This window comes from Eutrema salsugineum, unplaced genomic scaffold (assembly GCF_000478725.1).
Source record: "Eutrema salsugineum unplaced genomic scaffold, Eutsalg1_0 scaffold_1, whole genome shotgun sequence".
NCBI classification, from domain to species: Eukaryota; Viridiplantae; Streptophyta; class Magnoliopsida; order Brassicales; family Brassicaceae; genus Eutrema; species Eutrema salsugineum.
In genome coordinates, this window is record NW_006256909.1 from 8563496 (window position 1) to 8581638 (window position 18143).

The 18143-nt window shown below is 32.3% G+C and overlaps 5 protein-coding genes across 7 annotated transcripts; 3 read left to right on the forward strand and 2 right to left on the reverse strand.

Annotated features, from left to right (window-relative positions):
• Positions 1-223: 223 nt before the first annotated feature.
• LOC18029787 lies at positions 224-1061 on the reverse strand. Its single transcript, XM_006413848.2, has one exon. It carries the CDS (start codon positions 975-977, stop codon positions 345-347), a length of 633 nt encoding a protein of 210 aa, XP_006413911.1. The 5' UTR covers positions 978-1061; the 3' UTR covers positions 224-344.
• Positions 1062-5260: 4199 nt separating this feature from the next.
• LOC18029788 (exopolygalacturonase) lies at positions 5261-9066 on the forward strand. The gene is made up of 4 exons (XM_006413849.2): positions 5261-5417; positions 5856-6167; positions 8157-8675; positions 8777-9066. Exons 1-4 carry the CDS (start codon positions 5274-5276, stop codon positions 9011-9013), a joined length of 1212 nt encoding a protein of 403 aa, XP_006413912.1. The 5' UTR covers positions 5261-5273; the 3' UTR covers positions 9014-9066.
• Positions 9067-9164: 98 nt separating this feature from the next.
• On the reverse strand, positions 9165-12616 carry LOC18029789 (protein FAR1-RELATED SEQUENCE 1). The gene is made up of 7 exons (XM_006413850.2): positions 12537-12616; positions 10120-12131; positions 9903-10010; positions 9745-9813; positions 9620-9655; positions 9476-9526; positions 9165-9376 (listed from the first exon to the last, which is right to left on the reverse strand). Exons 2-7 carry the CDS (start codon positions 12085-12087, stop codon positions 9293-9295), a joined length of 2316 nt encoding a protein of 771 aa, XP_006413913.1. The 5' UTR covers positions 12088-12131; positions 12537-12616; the 3' UTR covers positions 9165-9292.
• A 172-nt stretch (positions 12617-12788) lies between these two features.
• On the forward strand, positions 12789-14730 carry LOC18029699. Of its 3 annotated transcripts, none has more exons than XR_002897115.1 (5): positions 12789-12908; positions 13226-13836; positions 13928-13996; positions 14171-14227; positions 14376-14730. XR_002897115.1 is itself a non-coding variant. In XM_006413852.2 (5 exons), exons 2-5 carry the CDS (start codon positions 13266-13268, stop codon positions 14455-14457), a joined length of 738 nt encoding a protein of 245 aa, XP_006413915.1. In that variant the 5' UTR covers positions 12789-12908; positions 13226-13265; the 3' UTR covers positions 14458-14730. The 3 variants fall into 3 exon arrangements, 1 of the variants encoding a protein (XP_006413915.1); XR_002897114.1 differs by having other exon boundaries at positions 13226-13805; XM_006413852.2 differs by having other exon boundaries at positions 13226-13805; positions 13938-13996.
• A 2470-nt stretch (positions 14731-17200) lies between these two features.
• Positions 17201-17653, forward strand: LOC18029700. The gene has a single exon (XM_006413853.2). The coding sequence runs from the start codon at positions 17252-17254 to the stop codon at positions 17633-17635; it is 384 nt and encodes a 127-aa protein (XP_006413916.1). The 5' UTR covers positions 17201-17251; the 3' UTR covers positions 17636-17653.
• Positions 17654-18143: the final 490 nt, after the last annotated feature.

The following is an 18143-nucleotide window of genomic DNA, read 5'->3' on the forward strand; positions in this document are numbered from 1 at the left end:
AGTTCAGTATACGCGTTAATTAGAACTGTAATTTTGTGTGTGTAATATGGTCTTTAAACGCCGACCGAGACCTCTAAACTTTCAAACTTTAGGTGACTGCTTAATCACTTTATCAGAACAATTTTAAAGTTTACTAATAATTAATTAAATTAAGAGAATCAATAAACAAAATTTACATCATCTAGCTATTCTAATAGAAAACAAAATAAAATTTATTCTAGAAATTATTATTAGAAAATGCTAACTGGACTTGTAAAGCAATATTCCCAAATACTTATTCCCCTAAGTAACACCATCATGACATCTTCATAATAACTAATATAATGACTAAAAACCAAGCTATATTATAAATCAAGATCTCTCATCATAAACTCCTCCAACGTTGCCGTTTCTTGGTGAAAATCATGATAGTAATAATCCATATGATCCAAACCATCATCATGACTACTATTCCCGGAATATTCCCTCAAAAGATAATGATCATGGTCTTGTTCAAACACCGAGTTACTTTCCTCGCCCAACTGATACGGCGTCGTTGCTTCCGTACCTGACCAAGTCACGTGAGGTTGCTCGTTACTCACGTGCCGGTTAAGCGCATGATCATGATGATCGTAATGACTACGATCGCTGGAGACCGGAAAGATAGCTTCTTTAGAGATTGTAGTGGGAGACCCGAAATCCAATGTCACCGGACCTTTTCTCCGGTTGGATTCACCACCCGAAGAACGTCCGGTAAATTTCTGAACTAGGGCTCGAAAATTGCTAGGGTTTGCGTTTAGAAGAGTCGTTGGTATGGTTCTCCTCGAAGCCCTGGATCGCCGTCCGGCAACTTCATGCACCGCCGAGCCACCGTCACCGAGGGAAGATCCTGATGATGACGTCATATTAATGGCGTTGAAGCATGGAGTCATCTCTTGAACTTGGTGTTGTTCATAGTGTTGTAACCACTGGTCTGCTCTAGAGTTGTTTTTGTTCATTGGACCTTTTGTGTTTTCTATTTTAATAGTTTTTTTCTTTCTTTGGTGTAACGTGCATTCATTGCATATGATTTACGATTAAGGTTAAGGTTACTTTATATATGCGGAGAAGATGTAACTCTTAATGGTCGTACTAACCAAAAAAAAAATAAAAAATTTGATTGATTGTCGTTGACGTTGACTTGTACCTTGAAGTTTTTAATATGTTTGGTAGTTAAATAACTCGATAAAATAAATTGGGCAGTGTGTAAATCATTTTGAGTGTTGAGGAAGTAATATTTTATTTTGAGTATTTATATAATGTTCTCTTGATTTAAGCAATTCATGGTGATTCAATAGCTGAGGATTCACTATGTGTGTAACTAAGTTCACTGGTAAATTTCAAAAATAAATTTGTTACTTTTTTTTGACATCTAAGTTCTCATAAGAGCGTTAACTTGCATGTCAGGTTAATTTCAATATCTTGTTCATATATGTACATTTATATTAATATTTTAGGTGGATGGAGATGGAGTATATAGGAAGCGACAAATGGTGATAACATCATGCATGATCGTGTAGGAAGACTTGACTTTGATGATTTTCTGTCTCTTTGGTTCTCTCGATCGTTTACTGGTCAATCCTTTTATATATTATTTAGAAAAAATTATGATAATACATTTGTATAATGAAAGTAACCTATTCCATTTAGACTCACATTTTACTAAGTCTTTGGTAATTTAAAAAAATTATCATCAATATATATACATATATATATATAATGTAGTTAGGAGTTACATAATGAATAAAAACTTACGATCATTTTTTCTTACTGAATAAAATCATACTTTAAAAATCATCTACTTGCATTTCCACATTTATTGATATAGATTAGTTTTTTTGTCAAAGAATATAAATTAGTTTTGGTTCATAAACTTTTTGTTAGTGCTGATAATTTTTCTTGATCGACCAGTAATTCATATTTTCATTCTAAAAAAAAACTCAAACTGTACAAAGTTTAGAATGGTTGGCTTGGATATTCATTTGAATTAGCTGATTTTTACGTACTTGATCGGTTTCTCACTAGTATATATATTTTATTAGTTTTGTTCTAAACACGAGCAGCTGGAGTTACCTGTATTTCAGTCAAACAAATTTTAAGCGACATAATACTTGCTTCAAATTTAAGATGATAAAAACTGAAGCAAATTCAGAATTTTCTCAATTTTGAAAAACAATTGTTATTAACGATTGATAGATGGTGTGAGCAATGACGAGAAGCTGGTAACGTCGTTACAAATTTAAAGAATATAATGTAAACTAAATTATTCAATAATGCTTTTATTGTATTCCCACGTGGCTATTTTATTAGAAACTTTACGCATAAGAATTGTCACTTTAAAAAAAAAAAAGATTTCACTTTTTGGTAAAACCCTAAATATAGATTTAACTACCGTTCTTTATCAAAAAAAAAAAAAACTACCGTTAACGAGCTGTCACTTGTTCGTTAATTAGGCGGTGGGTTTTATTTGATGAAGCTTCCTTCCGTACTAATATTAAACTACAAATTACATGACTATATATGTATGTACAGTACAATAATGAACACGAAGGATGGATCAGACTTATAGCTTTTAGAAATACTAAAAATCATTATCAACGGATTAAAACCCAAAGTTTCGTATATATCAATCAATTATATGTAAGTTTTTATAAAAATATAGCAATATGAGGATGGTAACTAAGGCGATTATCAGTAGTCATTTGGTTCAAATTCAGAATATGTTGGGGTCCAGTATATAATAATACGTGGAGGATTATGTTCATTAATCATTACTACTAGATTTATTTTTATTATTAAATATGTAAAAAGTATCCTATGTATTTGAAATAATAGAAAACTTGATTTAGTTACTTTAGTAACATCAAATTTTAAATATTCTGGATTGGTCTTTAAGGTGTTAAAGTAAATATAAAATAACTTTAACACCTACAAGGCTACAAAACCAATCTAAGTAGTAAGTACCCAATATTTATTTGTTTTGTTTTTCTTGTCCAGGTTATTAAACCATATATGTATATTCTTGATTACCTGACTAATTTGGTACAGATTACTTAAATCTTTGACACGGACCGGATATCATGACTGATTTCATGAATTATGAGCATGAAAAAAAAAATGTCGACACACGCAAAAGCTATAGAATAGCCAATAGAAGATGTCTTGAAGAGTCAATAGTGAATTGGTCAAACTTCTTGCCCAGAAACCACATTTCTCACCAATGTCCGAGCTAGGGACTATGACCAAGTCGTTGACATGACATATATATATTTTTTCCGAGGAAAACTCCACGATCATTGATTTGAATTCAAACTTGTTTAATTTATTTAGCTTATAGAAACTTTCTTCTACTTTTCATCTTTTTTTGGACAGCAATAATATTATGAGTTTACTTCAATATGATTAGCCCAATTACGTCTTAGACGAAATTACATCTTCAAAATGTTTTAACACAACATTTATGTCGTTTCTATTAAAAACCGAACACTATAATATTTCATATTTTATGAATAAAACATTTGAAAATTGTGAATCTTCTTGGAAAAACTATACACTACTCTAATCTCAAATGGAAACAAATATTTATCATAAGTACGTATACGTATACCTTCATTCAAAGTGAACTCGTTCGTCTGGCAAAACTTTCGTTGTAACAATCTTCCAACCTGAAAAGATATCTTTCCAAAAACTCGATTTTTTTTTTTAATATATCTCAAGTCCTTAACCCAAGAAAATGTAAAAGAAAGTTTACCGATTGACCATTTTACGTGAATCGGCACAAGTGGAACTCCTCTACAAATCGAGGCATATAAAATTTTCAATTTACACAACCCTCAAGACCAACCACATGGTTACAAGATCACAACAATAGTTACCCAAAAAATAATTTACTTTTGAGCAAAAGGTAGGCTCTTCTGCTTCCATTTGCAATTTCTTACTTTTACTCCTTGGTGATTTCGAAGAGTGTAGTGAGTCGTGGTTTCTTGTATCTTCTAAAAAGCAAAGAAAAACTAACAATATTTCTGATAGTTCTGAAGGATGGAGCTTTGTTTCCGATAGTTTTAAGTAAAAATATTAATATACTTTAAATGTTTTCTTAACATCAAACTTTTAAATGTTATTTGATATAATATTCATAAATACTGATACTTGACAAAACTATAAATGACTATTTATAATATATAAATTTTAAAACATCAAAAAATTATGACACGTTTTAAATATTATTGGAAAGAAATAATACAACTTTCACTATAGATAATTACTTTTACATTTTCTTTTAATAATAATTTTTTATAGGTAAATAAAAAATAATAATTCAACTACTTATCATAGAATAAGCCATTAAATCTCTATTTATTTGCTTAATGACCCATTTGCTTGTATTTTTTAAAGCTAAAACGGAAATTAGTTTTTATATGTTCATTTATATATTTTTTTAATTTGTATTGGTAAAATATTTGCGGACATGTTATCAAATGAAATTATTGCTATTTTGAAAATTAACTACCAATCAAATGTAAATTTTAATAAGTTTAATTAAATAGTATACTGTATACACGAACGACTATAGGTAGTTGACAACATTTCATTTTATATCTTCTGTTTGTGATTTCTTTTTGATTTTATTAGTAGAGTAGTTATATCAACTTATTATTCTGAAACCTCCTTTTCCTTTTTAATGAAAAGCCCTTCAAAAAAAAAAAAATATTAATAAAAAAAAACTCCAAACTCGATCACATTAGAATAACAAAACATTTACGAAAATATTTATTGGTAAATCTCCAAAATTATTGTTATGTTATAAAAGAGGAGAAAACTCATAAATGCATAGGAAAAAAAATCCACAACAAATTAAAATCAACCAATCTAAATATTTATACAAGAAAACCAGTTTTAGCCAATAATTGCTTACAAAAATCAAGTTCTTTTTATATAGTTCTTGGTAGATCTCCAAAATTACAGTTCTGTTATAAAGGAGGAGAAAACTCATAAATACATAGAAAACAAAATCCACAACAAAAATCAACCAATCTAAATATTTATACAAGAAAACCAGTTTTAGCCAATAATTGCTTACAAAAATCAAGTTCTTTTTATATAGATTGCTTCCAACAGTTCCTTGAGATCTATTAACTCTATATAAGGAGATAAATCTGGCCAAGACTTTTCACTAAATTTCCTTCAAATGTCTTTACAAATACCAAATTTTTATTTATAAATAATTTCATATAACACAGACAGAATTAAAAAAAATGGCTTGCATTGTATTTGGGTTTAAGGCTTTATGTTTTTCTTTCTTATTCGTCGCCGTAGCAAGTCGTCCAACCGCATGGAAGAAGGTTTTCAACGTCCAACGTTATGGTGCTACAAGTGACGGCAAAACTGATAATGTCAATGTATGCAGTGCTATCAATATTTTGTTGTTTTCCATCTATTGATTAGATTTTAGTTTCAATAGAGAACTGAACTCAAGTCAAATCAATAGAAAAACCTTAGGAATAAGCCAATATCTTTTAGCAAATCATTTTGATGGGCTACATATATACATTGTTGATATTTCCCACATAACAATATCTTTTTTTTTTTTTTCGTTAAAGACCACATAACAATATCGTTTTGTTCTTTGAGTGTCGTTTGGTTTTTTGGGCGTCGCTATTCTTGGTGTTTCACTAAATACTTTGTAGCTGGTTCTATTTAGTGTTATTATTTTTTTTGTCGCTAACAACTCTAATTAAAAGCACGTAACCTAATATGATATAGGTATTACAAAATTAACAGAATTTAAGAATTTGATGGTTATTATACTTATCTAGTTGTTGACGTGCATATATTAGGCGTTCAAAACCGTGTGGAAAAGTGCATGCTCAAGAATAAATGGAAATAGTAAAATCTATGTGCCAAAAGGAACATTTTATCTCGGTGGTATAGAGTTCCTAGGACCATGTAAAAATAAAATTGAATTTGTTATCGATGGAACCTTATTAGCTCCTGCAAACCCTAAAGATATTAAGCAAGACACCTGGATAAACTTCAGATACATTGATAATCTCTCTATCTACGGCAAAGGAACACTCGATGGGCAAGGAAAACAGTCTTGGCCATTCAATGACTGTCATAAGAACACAAGTTGTCCTCAACTCGCTAAGGTAATTTTTCAAATCTTTAATAAACAAAATATTTGAGTTATTTGGACAAATTGACACTTTTTAAATTTATATTATTTTTTGGCATTTCCCAAAAGTGTTCAATCTTTTTTATTTTTTTGTCAACGAAGTGACGGTTATATCAACTTGATGCTACATCGTGTAGACATGTACCATATATACACGTATACACCATCATATGCAGAGAAAAAAGATGCATGAACAATAGTTAAAATACTTAAAATGCTATATTATGATAGCACTTTGAAAAGTGACAAAAAACTTACAATTGTTTTTTTTAAGTGACTAAAAATGCAAAGCTTATTTTCCTTCTTTCTAATATTAAGAACGCGATTGCATTATAACACATGGACCTTCAAAGATAGATAACCATGACAAACATTTAAAACGAAAAATAGAGCAATTTTTTTCACTTGTGCAGAGCAACCTTTAAACTGTAATATGTGACATGACACAGAAAAAAAATATTTACTTCAACCTTTTGTTTCAATTCGTTGATTTAGAATTTGAATTGTAGAAATTATAATAAACTATGAAACTATAAATAGTTTGTTAAATATGGGTTTATGACCTTTTAACTTAAAACCAATTAGATTTTATCTCGTGCATCCGTACAAGAATTTTTTTAATCAAAATTTGTAATACAATTTATTTTTGTGTTTAGATTTAATTTTTTAAATTTTTTTCTAATATTATTATAACTACGATCATAAAAATATTATTCTAACTCGGTCATTCTATTAATCGGAAAATTACCGTTATTATAAAAACATAGTTCTAACTCACTCATTCTATTAAACTAAAAAGGAACATGGTTATAAAATTATAATTCTACACCATCCATTCATATTACTATATAATATAAATATTTACTAATTTTGAAATAATTATTATCTTAATATCTTACATGTTTTGATAACTTAACCCGCATAAAATCATAATTATAAAAATAATAAAACTGAACCTGTCCCATTAAATTACTCTTTAGTATTAATATTTATCAGTTTTTAATATGTTAAATTTTAGTCTGATTGAATATGATTAAAAAATACAATAAATTAATCATTAGTCATATGTGTTATTCTGAAAATATTATTTAAATTTTAAATTAAATCTGACCTATATTTAAGAAAGTTCAAAATAATTTAAATTAATATATATTGTTAGAATTTAATTTAATTACAAAAAGTTTGAATTTTAAATTAAATATAATCTATATTTAAGAAAATCTTTAATTATCTAAATGATTATACTAATTTTGGAATTAATTTATATGTAAAAAATGTATTTTTTAAATAATATTCCAATAAATTAGATAATTTTAAAACTATTTAAAAAAATAAATGTTTTAAGAATGTTTAGAAGCAAGCACTAAAAATTGTTTTTGTTTACATAGAATAATTTGTCAATAAGTAGATTGATCTTTACCATTTATATACTATTTCTTAAATTCTTTATATACTATTTCTTAAATTTTTAAATTACCGATATGAGATTTTCACAATACTCCCATTCACGCTAAAATCAATCAGGATTGAAGTCTCGAAATTTGTGGGAACAAACATTCACAGGGAGATTTCCAACCAAGAGGACCCAAAGATCGGGTAGCTCTGATATTATATAAAATATGAGTTTTTGGGTTTCAGTTTAAAATTAATAGACGATAAGTGGATTAATTTTTAACTTTTATATACTACTTCACAAATTCTCCAACTATCGATGTGGAACTTTCACAATACAGTTCTAAAGGAGACAATATACTCTTACTAAATAAATACTATATGCTATATTAAAATTATAAAAAATATATACCTTTATTTTTGATTACACCCATAATCTATTTGCTGTATATTACTAGAGTAAAAACATAATTGAGTCTAGTTTTTGAAGTGGAAGATAATAGATAACGTATATGGAACCATCTAATTCATTTAAAGTTTTTTTTTGATTCGCTTAAATATGTTTTGACAGACAATGGGATTTGCATTTGTTAACGATTCAAGTGTCAAAGGGATAACATCACTTAACAGCAAAATGGCACACTTTAACTTCTTCCAAGTCCATCACTTCAATATCACTGAAGTCAATATAACAGCTCCTGGCGATAGTCCTAACACCGACGGGATCAAAATAGGTTACTCGAGCAACATGCAAATTTCCAACACTCAAATTGGCACTGGAGACGATTGTATCGCCATTCTCCCGGGAACAACGAATCTTGATATCTCTAACGTCACTTGCGGTCCTGGACATGGGATTAGTGTTGGGAGCTTGGGGAAAAACAAGGCTGAAAAAGATGTGAATGGTTTAACTGTAAGTGACACAATTTTTAACGGTACGAGTAATGGTATTAGGATCAAGACATGGGAATCATCGGCTTCAAACATACTTGTTTCAAAATTCGTTTACGAGAATATTCAGATGATTAATGTTGGAATACCGATAAATATTGATCAGAAGTATTGCCCTTATCCACCGTGTGAAAAGAAGGTATAGTTTACTATACAAGAATTAAAACAAGCTTCGTTTCTTGTCTCAGAAGAAACCTGATATAAGAAGTTTTTTTGTGTTTCTTGGATTTTAAATTGCAGGGGGACTCTCATGTTCAGATCCAAGATGTGGAATTACAAAATATATATGGAACCTCGACAACCAAAACAGCAGTGAGTCTGCAATGTAGCAAGAGCGTTCCTTGTAAGAATATTCATCTAATTGACATTGACTTAAAATACAACGGAACTAATGAGCAAGGTCCTGCCATTGCGATGTGCCAAAATGTTGACGGTTATGCTCGTGGCAAGAAGTTTCCCCCGAATTGTCTAGATTGATTCGACTATGATTTGATAATTTCCATATATATATATCATTGGTATGTATAGTATTGGATATTGGATATTGTATGCTTGTCGTTTCAATTATATATTTATATGCAATGATCAAATTACTATTAATGTTGGAGAACCAAAAGAGATTTGCAAACAAAGAAACATGGAATTTTATATACCACATTTGTCTATACACATAAACATTCATCTTTACAATCAAAAGTGTTAAATCATATATTTTAAAAAAATGTCACAGTTCTGCTGCTTAAAAGGAAGAGTGACTCAGTGAGAGAAATTCCTGTTGGATTGTTGCTGTTTTGAAGAATTGCAATTTTGCTGAGGATGATGTCTAAAACTTGACTCTCCCTTCATTAATAAACACAAATTCCCTTAAATTCTTTGTATAAAAAAAGAAGCACATGAAAATTTGAGACAGCTTCAAAAGGTCTGGTTCAACTCTTTTACCATGTCCTGAAGTCTTTCATACATAGCTTCTGGTCTGAAACTTAATTGTTCCTGCCATAATTTTTCAACACAAAGTTTCAGTCAAATCTGCTCAACAACTTATATAAACCTGAGGTTATGCAGACTGTTCAGAGATAAACTTACAGTTCCATAAAGCCTTTGCTGATTTATGGATTGTCCCTGCAATGAGATATGATTAAGGATCATCAGCAGTTAATCCCAGAGATTCTCTTCCCAAACATCAAAGAAATATTCGGTTACATACATACCAGTGAGTGTAAGTTTTGATGGGCAGTACAATGTCCATTGCGATTTGAGGCCATCATGCTGATTTGTCCCTGTCGATCACAAAGAGGAGCGTACAATGTTAGTTTCAAGTTTGAACCTTTTTATACTCTGTAGCTGTAAAGGGCTTTTTCTCGTGTACCATTTCATGTGACATTTGTTGAGCGCTGAGGTAGTCGTCGAGAATCGAGTACCGGTTTCTTTGCTCTTGCAAAGCAGTTGCTTTCCAGACTTCATGTAGTGAATGTTCCTTGACAAAGAGAAAGCCAGGTTAGGCCAAGTACTTGTCTTATGAGACAAATTATGGAGATTAGACAATTTTCTAGTTCAATGAAACCGGCATAGAAGAAAAGAAATACCTGTCCTGTGTCGGCCACATTCTCATCAAATGAGTTGTTATGTTCTTCATGTCTTGAAGGATCTTGAGCTACAACCGAATCTGACTCTTCAACATTGTGGATCACGTTACTTGTGTTCTCACAATTTCTAAAAGCTTCATTCAGAACATTCATCACGGCATTATAGCTCTCTTCAGAGAAAGATGCTTCCTCACTCAATTTCAAAGAGCGGAGACAAAGATCTGTATATCGTTGAGCCTTAGTTGACTCTCCATCGATCTGATCAGATTCTACCACTTCTCTACTTTTCGCATCTTTTGTCCAACGCTTCAACACATACTGAGAAGGAATAGTAAGTTCTCCAGACATCTGCAGAACAATCATCGCGTGCCTACAAAGAAACCCTTTAAACTCAAACAATCGACATGAACAGACAACTTCAGATGATTCAGAGTTCCACTCCACAATGAAAGCACGGTTCTGTTCATAATCTTTGACCCTGAAAGTCCTCTTGTTAACCCCATCTTCTTCGCCTTCTTTCTTCGGGTGACAAGCAACACCTCCCAGCACCTCAACCTGAAACTTCTTGAACATCTCACGCGTGTATACCTCAGCCATTTGCTTCCCAAATGGTGAAGGTGACTTAAGTCCAGGTTGTTTATATAATGTCTCAATCTCCGCTTTCTCTTCCTCTTCGTATCTCTCTTGTATCATCGTCTTGTATTGATCAAGAAATGCTTTCAACGTTGTTTTCCTATGAACGTATTTATCAAAAACAGAGTTCACGCTATCCAATCTCTGAGCTGTACACATTCCTGCTAGAGAAACACCTTTCATATATACAGGAACCCAATATTCCCTATCTTCATACAATGAATTAAGCCACCCATTGTCTCTCACACGAAACCTATCAACTACCTCCCACCATTTCTTTTCAAATTCAACACTCTTGCAAGAACCGTAAATAGCCTCATTTATCTCATCCATAAAGCTTTTCTCTTGTCTCATAACATGTCCAAGCTTCTCCGGCATCTGACCAAGAGTATCCCACATATAAAAACAATGTCTAGAAGATGGGAAGGCTTCAGAAACAGCTTCTTTGAGCGTTTGATCGTGTTTGGTAAGAATAACTCTAGGTTGGCATCCTTGCATCGATTTTAACCATGATCGAAAAAGCCAAACAAATCCAGATTTACACTCATCTGTTAATAATAATCCAGAGCCAAGCAACAGGAACTGTCCGTGGTGGTTCACTCCAATAAAAGCGACAAGAGGCAGTTTATACCCGTTCTTGATGAATGTAGTGTCGATAGATACAACATCACAGAAAAACGTGTAATCCAACCTGCCTTTTGCATCAACCCAAAAGATGTTTCTTAGGCTCTGCTCCTCGTTCAGATCAATGGCGTAAAAAAAGAAAGGATTCTCGACTTGCATATCCGTAAAGAAGTTTAGGAGCCTTTCAACATCACCATCCTCTAAAGCCAGAGCCTTTCTGATCTTCATCTCTTTCACAGTATCACCACTTTGTTTCTCGAGTTTTTTCCGCCCACGAGATTCTTTCATGCAATTAACTTGTCCAGGGAAGACTTCGTGGTTATGTTCTTTGATCAAAGTGCGAATAACCCACTTCCCGTCTTGCCTTATCTTAACATGTAAGCATGCTTTACAATCGGTTTTAGACGATGAACGGTTGATTCTACCACGTTTCCTCGCTTGAGGGATGTTACATCCTTCTATGCCTTCTTCTTCTTCCTCTGGTTTTTTGCTTCCATACCGCGAACAAACAAACTTGGCATCGATAAATTTACCAGTCATTCTTGAACGACGACTAGCTTTTACTATGGTAGTAAAGCCAACAGATTTAGCATATTCTTTGTATAACTCAAATGCTTCCTCTTTTGATTCAAACTCTATCCCTTCATTGATCCCTGAGTTTAACATTTGATCATCACACTCTCCTGACGGCATTTCGAGATCAATCCCCATCACTTAAGCTTGTTTTACACTTAAAACCATGAGTCAAATTAACCCTGTGAACACACAATTTGGTCAGTTATATGCCAAAGAAATTACGAGAATCACCATAAAAAGCACTATGGACTAAGAGATTCTAATATCAACGGAGCAATTGAAACTTAGAATCAGCAAAATCATAATACTAAAACCTCAAAATGAAAGCAAAACAACTTCAGATATGGAAACGAATCATCTAAACAAGAAAAGCCAAAATATTTAGATTCCATAATCAGCACAAAGTCAGCTCGAATCATCGGACCCAACAGTTAAAAGATTGAAGACGAATCGAACTCATGATCAAAAGCAAAACCCAGAAACGATGTTAGGCAGCTCAAATGAAGATCGATAGACTAACAGAGCGAATCAGAGAAAAATTGAGAATCTAATACAGTTTGGAGGGAAAAAAAATATGCATTTACATGACTGGAGAAGACAAGGAGAGTGATGACCGGAGGCGAGTACAGAGTCTATTTTCATGTCAGCAGAATTTTGATCTTAGGGCAAAGAGTCGTCGTCGTCGCCGTCGTACTCGCTAATTTAATACTCGCGGTCTTGTTTCCTTCTCACCTCTCACTCCGGTTATCGAATACTTAACCTGATTCTACTATTGATAACCGGATTCTATTAATCTAACCGGTTATTTTTTTCCTTACTCAAGAAAAATCTTGAGCCACAAATTCCATTCTTATTTGGCTTTTAGGTTCTACTTCACCTCTGCAGATGGAAAAATCGGGAATTGTGGGATAAAAATGGCTGATTTTCTCGGGGAATTTTGACAGAAACTTTCCCAGGTTTGTTATTTTATCGATTTTTATAGAAAAATTCAGATAATTCTTGGAGATTTAATCTTCTGGTAGTTAGTTTTCCAAGGAAAAACTGCGTCTTGGAATGTTAATTGAGCTCGTTTCTGATAAATTTGCTATTTTTTTTGCTCATCGTATACCAAAACAAATGAATTATTTTGATAATCCTTAGCTATTATTTGTTACTCCTCGTTAATGAAATGCGAAGTTCATAGTCGATAGTTTGTTTTAGAAGTGACACTCTGATTGATTAGGACTCTGGTTCTGTAAAAGATATTGAGTTTCATGTCCTGTTTCTTGATTAGATGGTGGATCATTGTTGTGTGATCAAGATTGCTTAAAGAAATGGGATTTGCGGTTTGTGTTGGTAATTCACCTCTTGTATCCATGGAATTGAGGTGGGTAAGAAGAAGCAAATGTGATAATAATGATACTCCGAGGAGAAAACTCAACGAGCTGAAGCATGCTGCATCGGCATTGCCTCGATCCATACCTATTTATATCTCTACCTTGAAGAAAGACATAAATCTAGAGGAACTGAGACATTTGTATACACATTGTAACCACTCTTGCAACCGTTTGTCCGAGAATGGTAGCATTGTGGAAAACACTGTTGACATGAAAAAGCTGCGCAGAGCTATCTCCCGCAGCGATGTTGTTGTCTCTGTATTCTGTAAACCTCATCACGCGGATCTTGTTGAAGAGAGCACCCGTGAAAATGGTGGTGCTGCGGTTTTGTACTCTGAAGAAGAAAGTTTGTCTTCCTCATCTCTGGGAGATTTGTTTCAGGATGTGTTGCCTCTCACCCCTGCAAATGGCCAGCTTGTTGGGTTTGGTCGTGCCTATTCTGACTATGGCTTGACCGCTTCTATCCACGATCTGATGGTATTTTATCTATAGCACAAGTATATAACAGGTTTTTCAGTTGAATCTGCTTCATTAACAGGTCTACTTGAGCTCTAGTACCTTGTGGTTATGTGTTGTTTGATGTTGTAATTTGGTTTCAGTGTCTTCCAGGTTTTACCTTCACTACAGAGGATGGGAATCGGTAAACTAATTGTTAACAGAATTATCAGGTTTGATGGTATTCTTCTTTTTTGTGATCTTGCTTACCAAAACACTTAACCTTTCAAACTTTTCCCAAACCTTTGTTCTTATAGTATCATATCATAAAAAAAAAAACAGTTTTGTAGAAAGTAACCTTCTCTTTTCGTTCTGTCCTGAGTAGTTTTCTCTCTGTGTTTCTATAGGCTTCTCACAAGCAGAGAAATCTACGACATAGCAGCTCTCTGCGTTGAGCATGAAAGGTACCGTCTTTGCTACTGAGAATCACTAATACCCATCATTAGCAGCTTGTGAACTCTTTGTAATATGGTATCTAACAAAGAGTATACTGAAAATGGGTGGGATTGAGAGTAGTATCTACTGATGATAAAGCAACCTTGTTTGTCTTAGGCCATTCTTCAAAGCCTGTGGGTTTGGAGATGACAGGATGGGTTCCACAACGATGATGTTCACGAAGAGCTTGGAGGTGTAATCTGAAGCGAGAAGGCGGAAACTGAATGAGCTCTGAAATCCTCTCTGATGATCAAAGAAAAAGGCCAAAGATTAAGTACCTTTATTGCATTTGGATTTGATGTCTAGTGAGACTCTTTTCACTTTTCATGTAAGGCAACGCATAACTCAAATAGTTCAAAACCCTTCGCCTAAATTTTCACCTTTTGAATTGCTGAAAATACTTTCTTTCTATTCATTCCGTTTTTAAACGATCAATTGTAATTAACCAGTGTATTAAAACGGATTTTTTTTATGTTAGGTCACATAATAACTACTTGCAAGTTGCAACATCTTTGAATTATGTCCAATTTTCTCTTGTAACATATGTACGCTTTTCCCCTCTTGAGGAAATTTGCAGAAACATTCTAAAGAAAGTGATGAATTATTGAATGCCAACAAAAAATGTCTTAAAAGTAAATGTTACTACCAAACAAAATCAAAAAGGTGAAGATGTGTTCGTATGAATGTCTGTTTGATTGATAATAAATGCATCCACAAGTGTCTACTATTATACATGTGGTGTTGACATTTTTCAGCTCTCGTTTTTTTTGTCAACAACATTTTCAGCTCTCACACGTATGATTTAGAAGCACATATTCCTCCGGGAGGACGATTGGGGTAACAATTTTTGTTTATTCAAAATACTATATTTTCATGTTCTCATGGAATGCTATGTATTCCACACAGAGAAAAAAAAAATATAGGATCACGAATTTCTGTTCGATTCTTTCTTATTCACGAATATTCTTTGAAACTTTAAAATAATATCTTTGGGCCTTAACATCTTCAATAAATTTATGAAGACTTCTCATAGCATACTTATATTTTAATTAACATATTTGATGGTTCAAATGATGGGTGCTAGACTGCTGATCACGTGGTTCATACACGAATGCGAGATATATATGTATATACCTTTTGTTAATAATGTGACTTGATGAGGATTGAGGACTATACTTTACGTTTACTTTATTGACCTTTTACTCCGAATTCATCTACGTAGTTATATTTCAAAGTATTCTGAGGATACTCATTTATTTGCTATGGTTAACTTGCACAAATTTACAATACCTAGTATCTTAAGTAAAAACTTAAGAGTACAATTGTTTTTGATTTGGTATCACAGTTTATAAACAGAAAAAAATTCTAATACAGAAATTAGGTAGTGTTTTGGCGAACCCTAAATTACCTAAGTAAATAATAAATATTATTTGATTTTATGATTTTCCTTGTTATTATCATGACTTAAATCGGTCACTCGTTAGAGACGTTACCTGTGTGCAAATAGGTTTTACTGAAAAAGTTTAAACAAAACTACAATGGGGGTTGTTTTTGGACCAAAAATGTCTATACCTGAATTAACCAATTCGTGAAATGTGTACTCTTTCTTCTTCTTTTTTGGCTCAGAGTGGAATGTGTACTAAGTTATCTTTTTAAAATACAATTTGTATCTATAGATCCACAATTAATTAAATCGACGACTGAATATAGTCACTAGCTATGATTAGCACACACAAAAAAGAAAAAATAGTCACTATGAACTGCGCGCTGCTTCCATTGAATATTGTTGAATATATAACTACAAACATTTCTATTATACTTTGCATCAAATTAAATAAGACTTATGAACGTGGATTTTAATATAGAAAAATGGGGCGTATATATCTATGCAAGCCAATACAAACATACATACATGATATGTGTACCGTTGTCACATGGGCCGGTTACTTTTTTAAAAATCTTAGATTTCCATTTGTGCATGATAGATATATTATATAATATATATATATATATGTGTGTTCTTGTTAAATTGAATAAATTAACAAACCAACCATCAAAAACAATGGGCCAATGCTATTGACATAAATAAAAATATGTAGAAAAATGAGGAGAAAAGAGAAGAAGGTGAAGAAGACGAACTCTTGACTCAGCTTCATGTGTTTGATTCCTAGCCATGTGCGCTGTATACCTACTATAATTTATTGACTATTCAATATATATAAATATATATATAGTACATTAAAAATTTATTTTGTATATACAGCATTATCTTATAAATACATGTAACCATAGTTGTAAAAATACTAAAGGTTAACGGAATCTTGTTAACTGAAACAAAATACTGTATATATTTGTAGTCTTCAAGTAGAAAAACTTTAGCTATGAACAAAATAAACTAACAGAAAATTGATATCTAGTTTTGATCAGTATCTACTACCAACTATAGAAGTTGTTACTTTCCTATTAGTTATGGTTGTAATTAGAGATGAAATAAAAGACGATATATAAAATTTAGTATGTTGCATAACAGAAGTTTTAACCTTTAAAATCTCAAGGGTAAATTGATCTATAGAAAAGCATAAAAATGAAGACACAACTATAAAATCTATAATTAACAATTGATTGAATTAAACAAACAGTTTCATATCTTTTTTTTTTCAAAAAAAAAGAAGAAACTGTATAAGATTTGTATATGTTTTCGATTGGTTTTCCCATTCACACATTTTCAATATCTTTTTTTTTTTTGAACATTTCTTTTTTTAAACGTCAATATCTTAATTTGCTAAAACAACAAGCATCGGTTTTTCTTTTCGTTGGGTGAGAAAGAGTATATTGTCTTTATCTAATATGTATAATATAAAAATATATAGTAGATTTTATGGTATATACATACACATATATATAGACATACATATGCTGGTCAGATTCTCTCCATCATAACACTCAACAACTCTTTCACTCTCTCTCTCTCCACTGTCCGACAAGTCATATACATGGCATTTTCCCGGCATATAATCGACGATAAGACCACCACCGCAACCATCGCCGTAACTAAGAAGTCCGACATCCCAACTCCGCCGCCGAACTGCTGCGTCACGTGCCTAGCGAGACTCATCAGAAAAATGAAGAAAAAAGGGAAGTTGTTGCTGTCGGTGACGGCGGCTCGGAGACAAGGGAGCTCGTTGCAATGTCGATATGATCCAATGAGCTATTCCCTGAACTTTGACGGAGGCGCGTGTGGTACACTTCCCGATGATGAGGATTATTTTTTCCGGTTCTATGCGTTTTCTTCAAGATACGTTACTAATAATGCTATTAAGAAGAGACCACCACTTCCTCGTGAAACCCTCTCTGCCTCTTCACATGAATTCGTGTAATCTTATTTGTCATTTGGTTTTCTCTACAAAAAAGTAGTTTAGTTAATTTTGTCTTTGTTAGTATTAGTTCTTAGATTTAAATCTGAGTTTATTTTATTATTATTTGAAGTGTAATCGTTACCCAAACAAAAACGAAAGTTATTTTAGTTTGTAGAGAGTTCTAGTTTTAATGTAACGGAGCATACATTTGAACTAAGACGTGTAGCTAGCTCAGTATGATTTCGTTATTAGCTGGATTTCATCGACGGTTGGGTTGGGTGTAACCGTGTAATGTATGTGAATATTGTAGAAATACAAATATACAATACGGTGTGAGTACTGATTAAATTAAAATTAATTAATTACAATTTTTGTGTTGTAGTGTTAGTAATCCATTTCATAAATAAAACACATTTTGATGAATTTTTTGTTTTAAAAAGATAACTATTTAAATAAACACAACAGTGGAAAAAATACAACTGCATACCACACGCAGAAACCGCACGTTAGCGTCACTCAATTCATTTTA

Coding starts and splice junctions, on each gene's coding strand:
- LOC18029787 (XM_006413848.2), bottom strand. CDS start 977: ATGAACAAAAACAACTCTAGAGCAGACCAGTGGTTACAACACTATGAA.
- LOC18029788 (XM_006413849.2), top strand. CDS start 5,274: ATGGCTTGCATTGTATTTGGGTTTAAGGCTTTATGTTTTTCTTTCTTA. Junction 5,418..5,855: donor GCAAAACTGATAATGTCAAT/GTATGCAGTGCT, acceptor TGCATATATTAG/GCGTTCAAAACCGTGTGGAA. Junction 6,168..8,156: donor GTTGTCCTCAACTCGCTAAG/GTAATTTTTCAA, acceptor ATGTTTTGACAG/ACAATGGGATTTGCATTTGT.
- LOC18029789 (XM_006413850.2), bottom strand. CDS start 12,087: ATGGGGATTGATCTCGAAATGCCGTCAGGAGAGTGTGATGATCAAATG. Junction 10,011..10,119: donor ATGTGGCCGACACAGGACAG/GTATTTCTTTTC, acceptor CTCTTTGTCAAG/GAACATTCACTACATGAAGT. Junction 9,656..9,744: donor ATCAAAACTTACACTCACTG/GTATGTATGTAA, acceptor ATCTCATTGCAG/GGACAATCCATAAATCAGCA.
- LOC18029699 (XM_006413852.2), top strand. CDS start 13,266: ATGGGATTTGCGGTTTGTGTTGGTAATTCACCTCTTGTATCCATGGAA. Junction 13,806..13,937: donor CTTCTATCCACGATCTGATG/GTATTTTATCTA, acceptor AGTGTCTTCCAG/GTTTTACCTTCACTACAGAG. Junction 13,997..14,170: donor ATTGTTAACAGAATTATCAG/GTTTGATGGTAT, acceptor GTGTTTCTATAG/GCTTCTCACAAGCAGAGAAA.
- LOC18029700 (XM_006413853.2), top strand. CDS start 17,252: ATGGCATTTTCCCGGCATATAATCGACGATAAGACCACCACCGCAACC.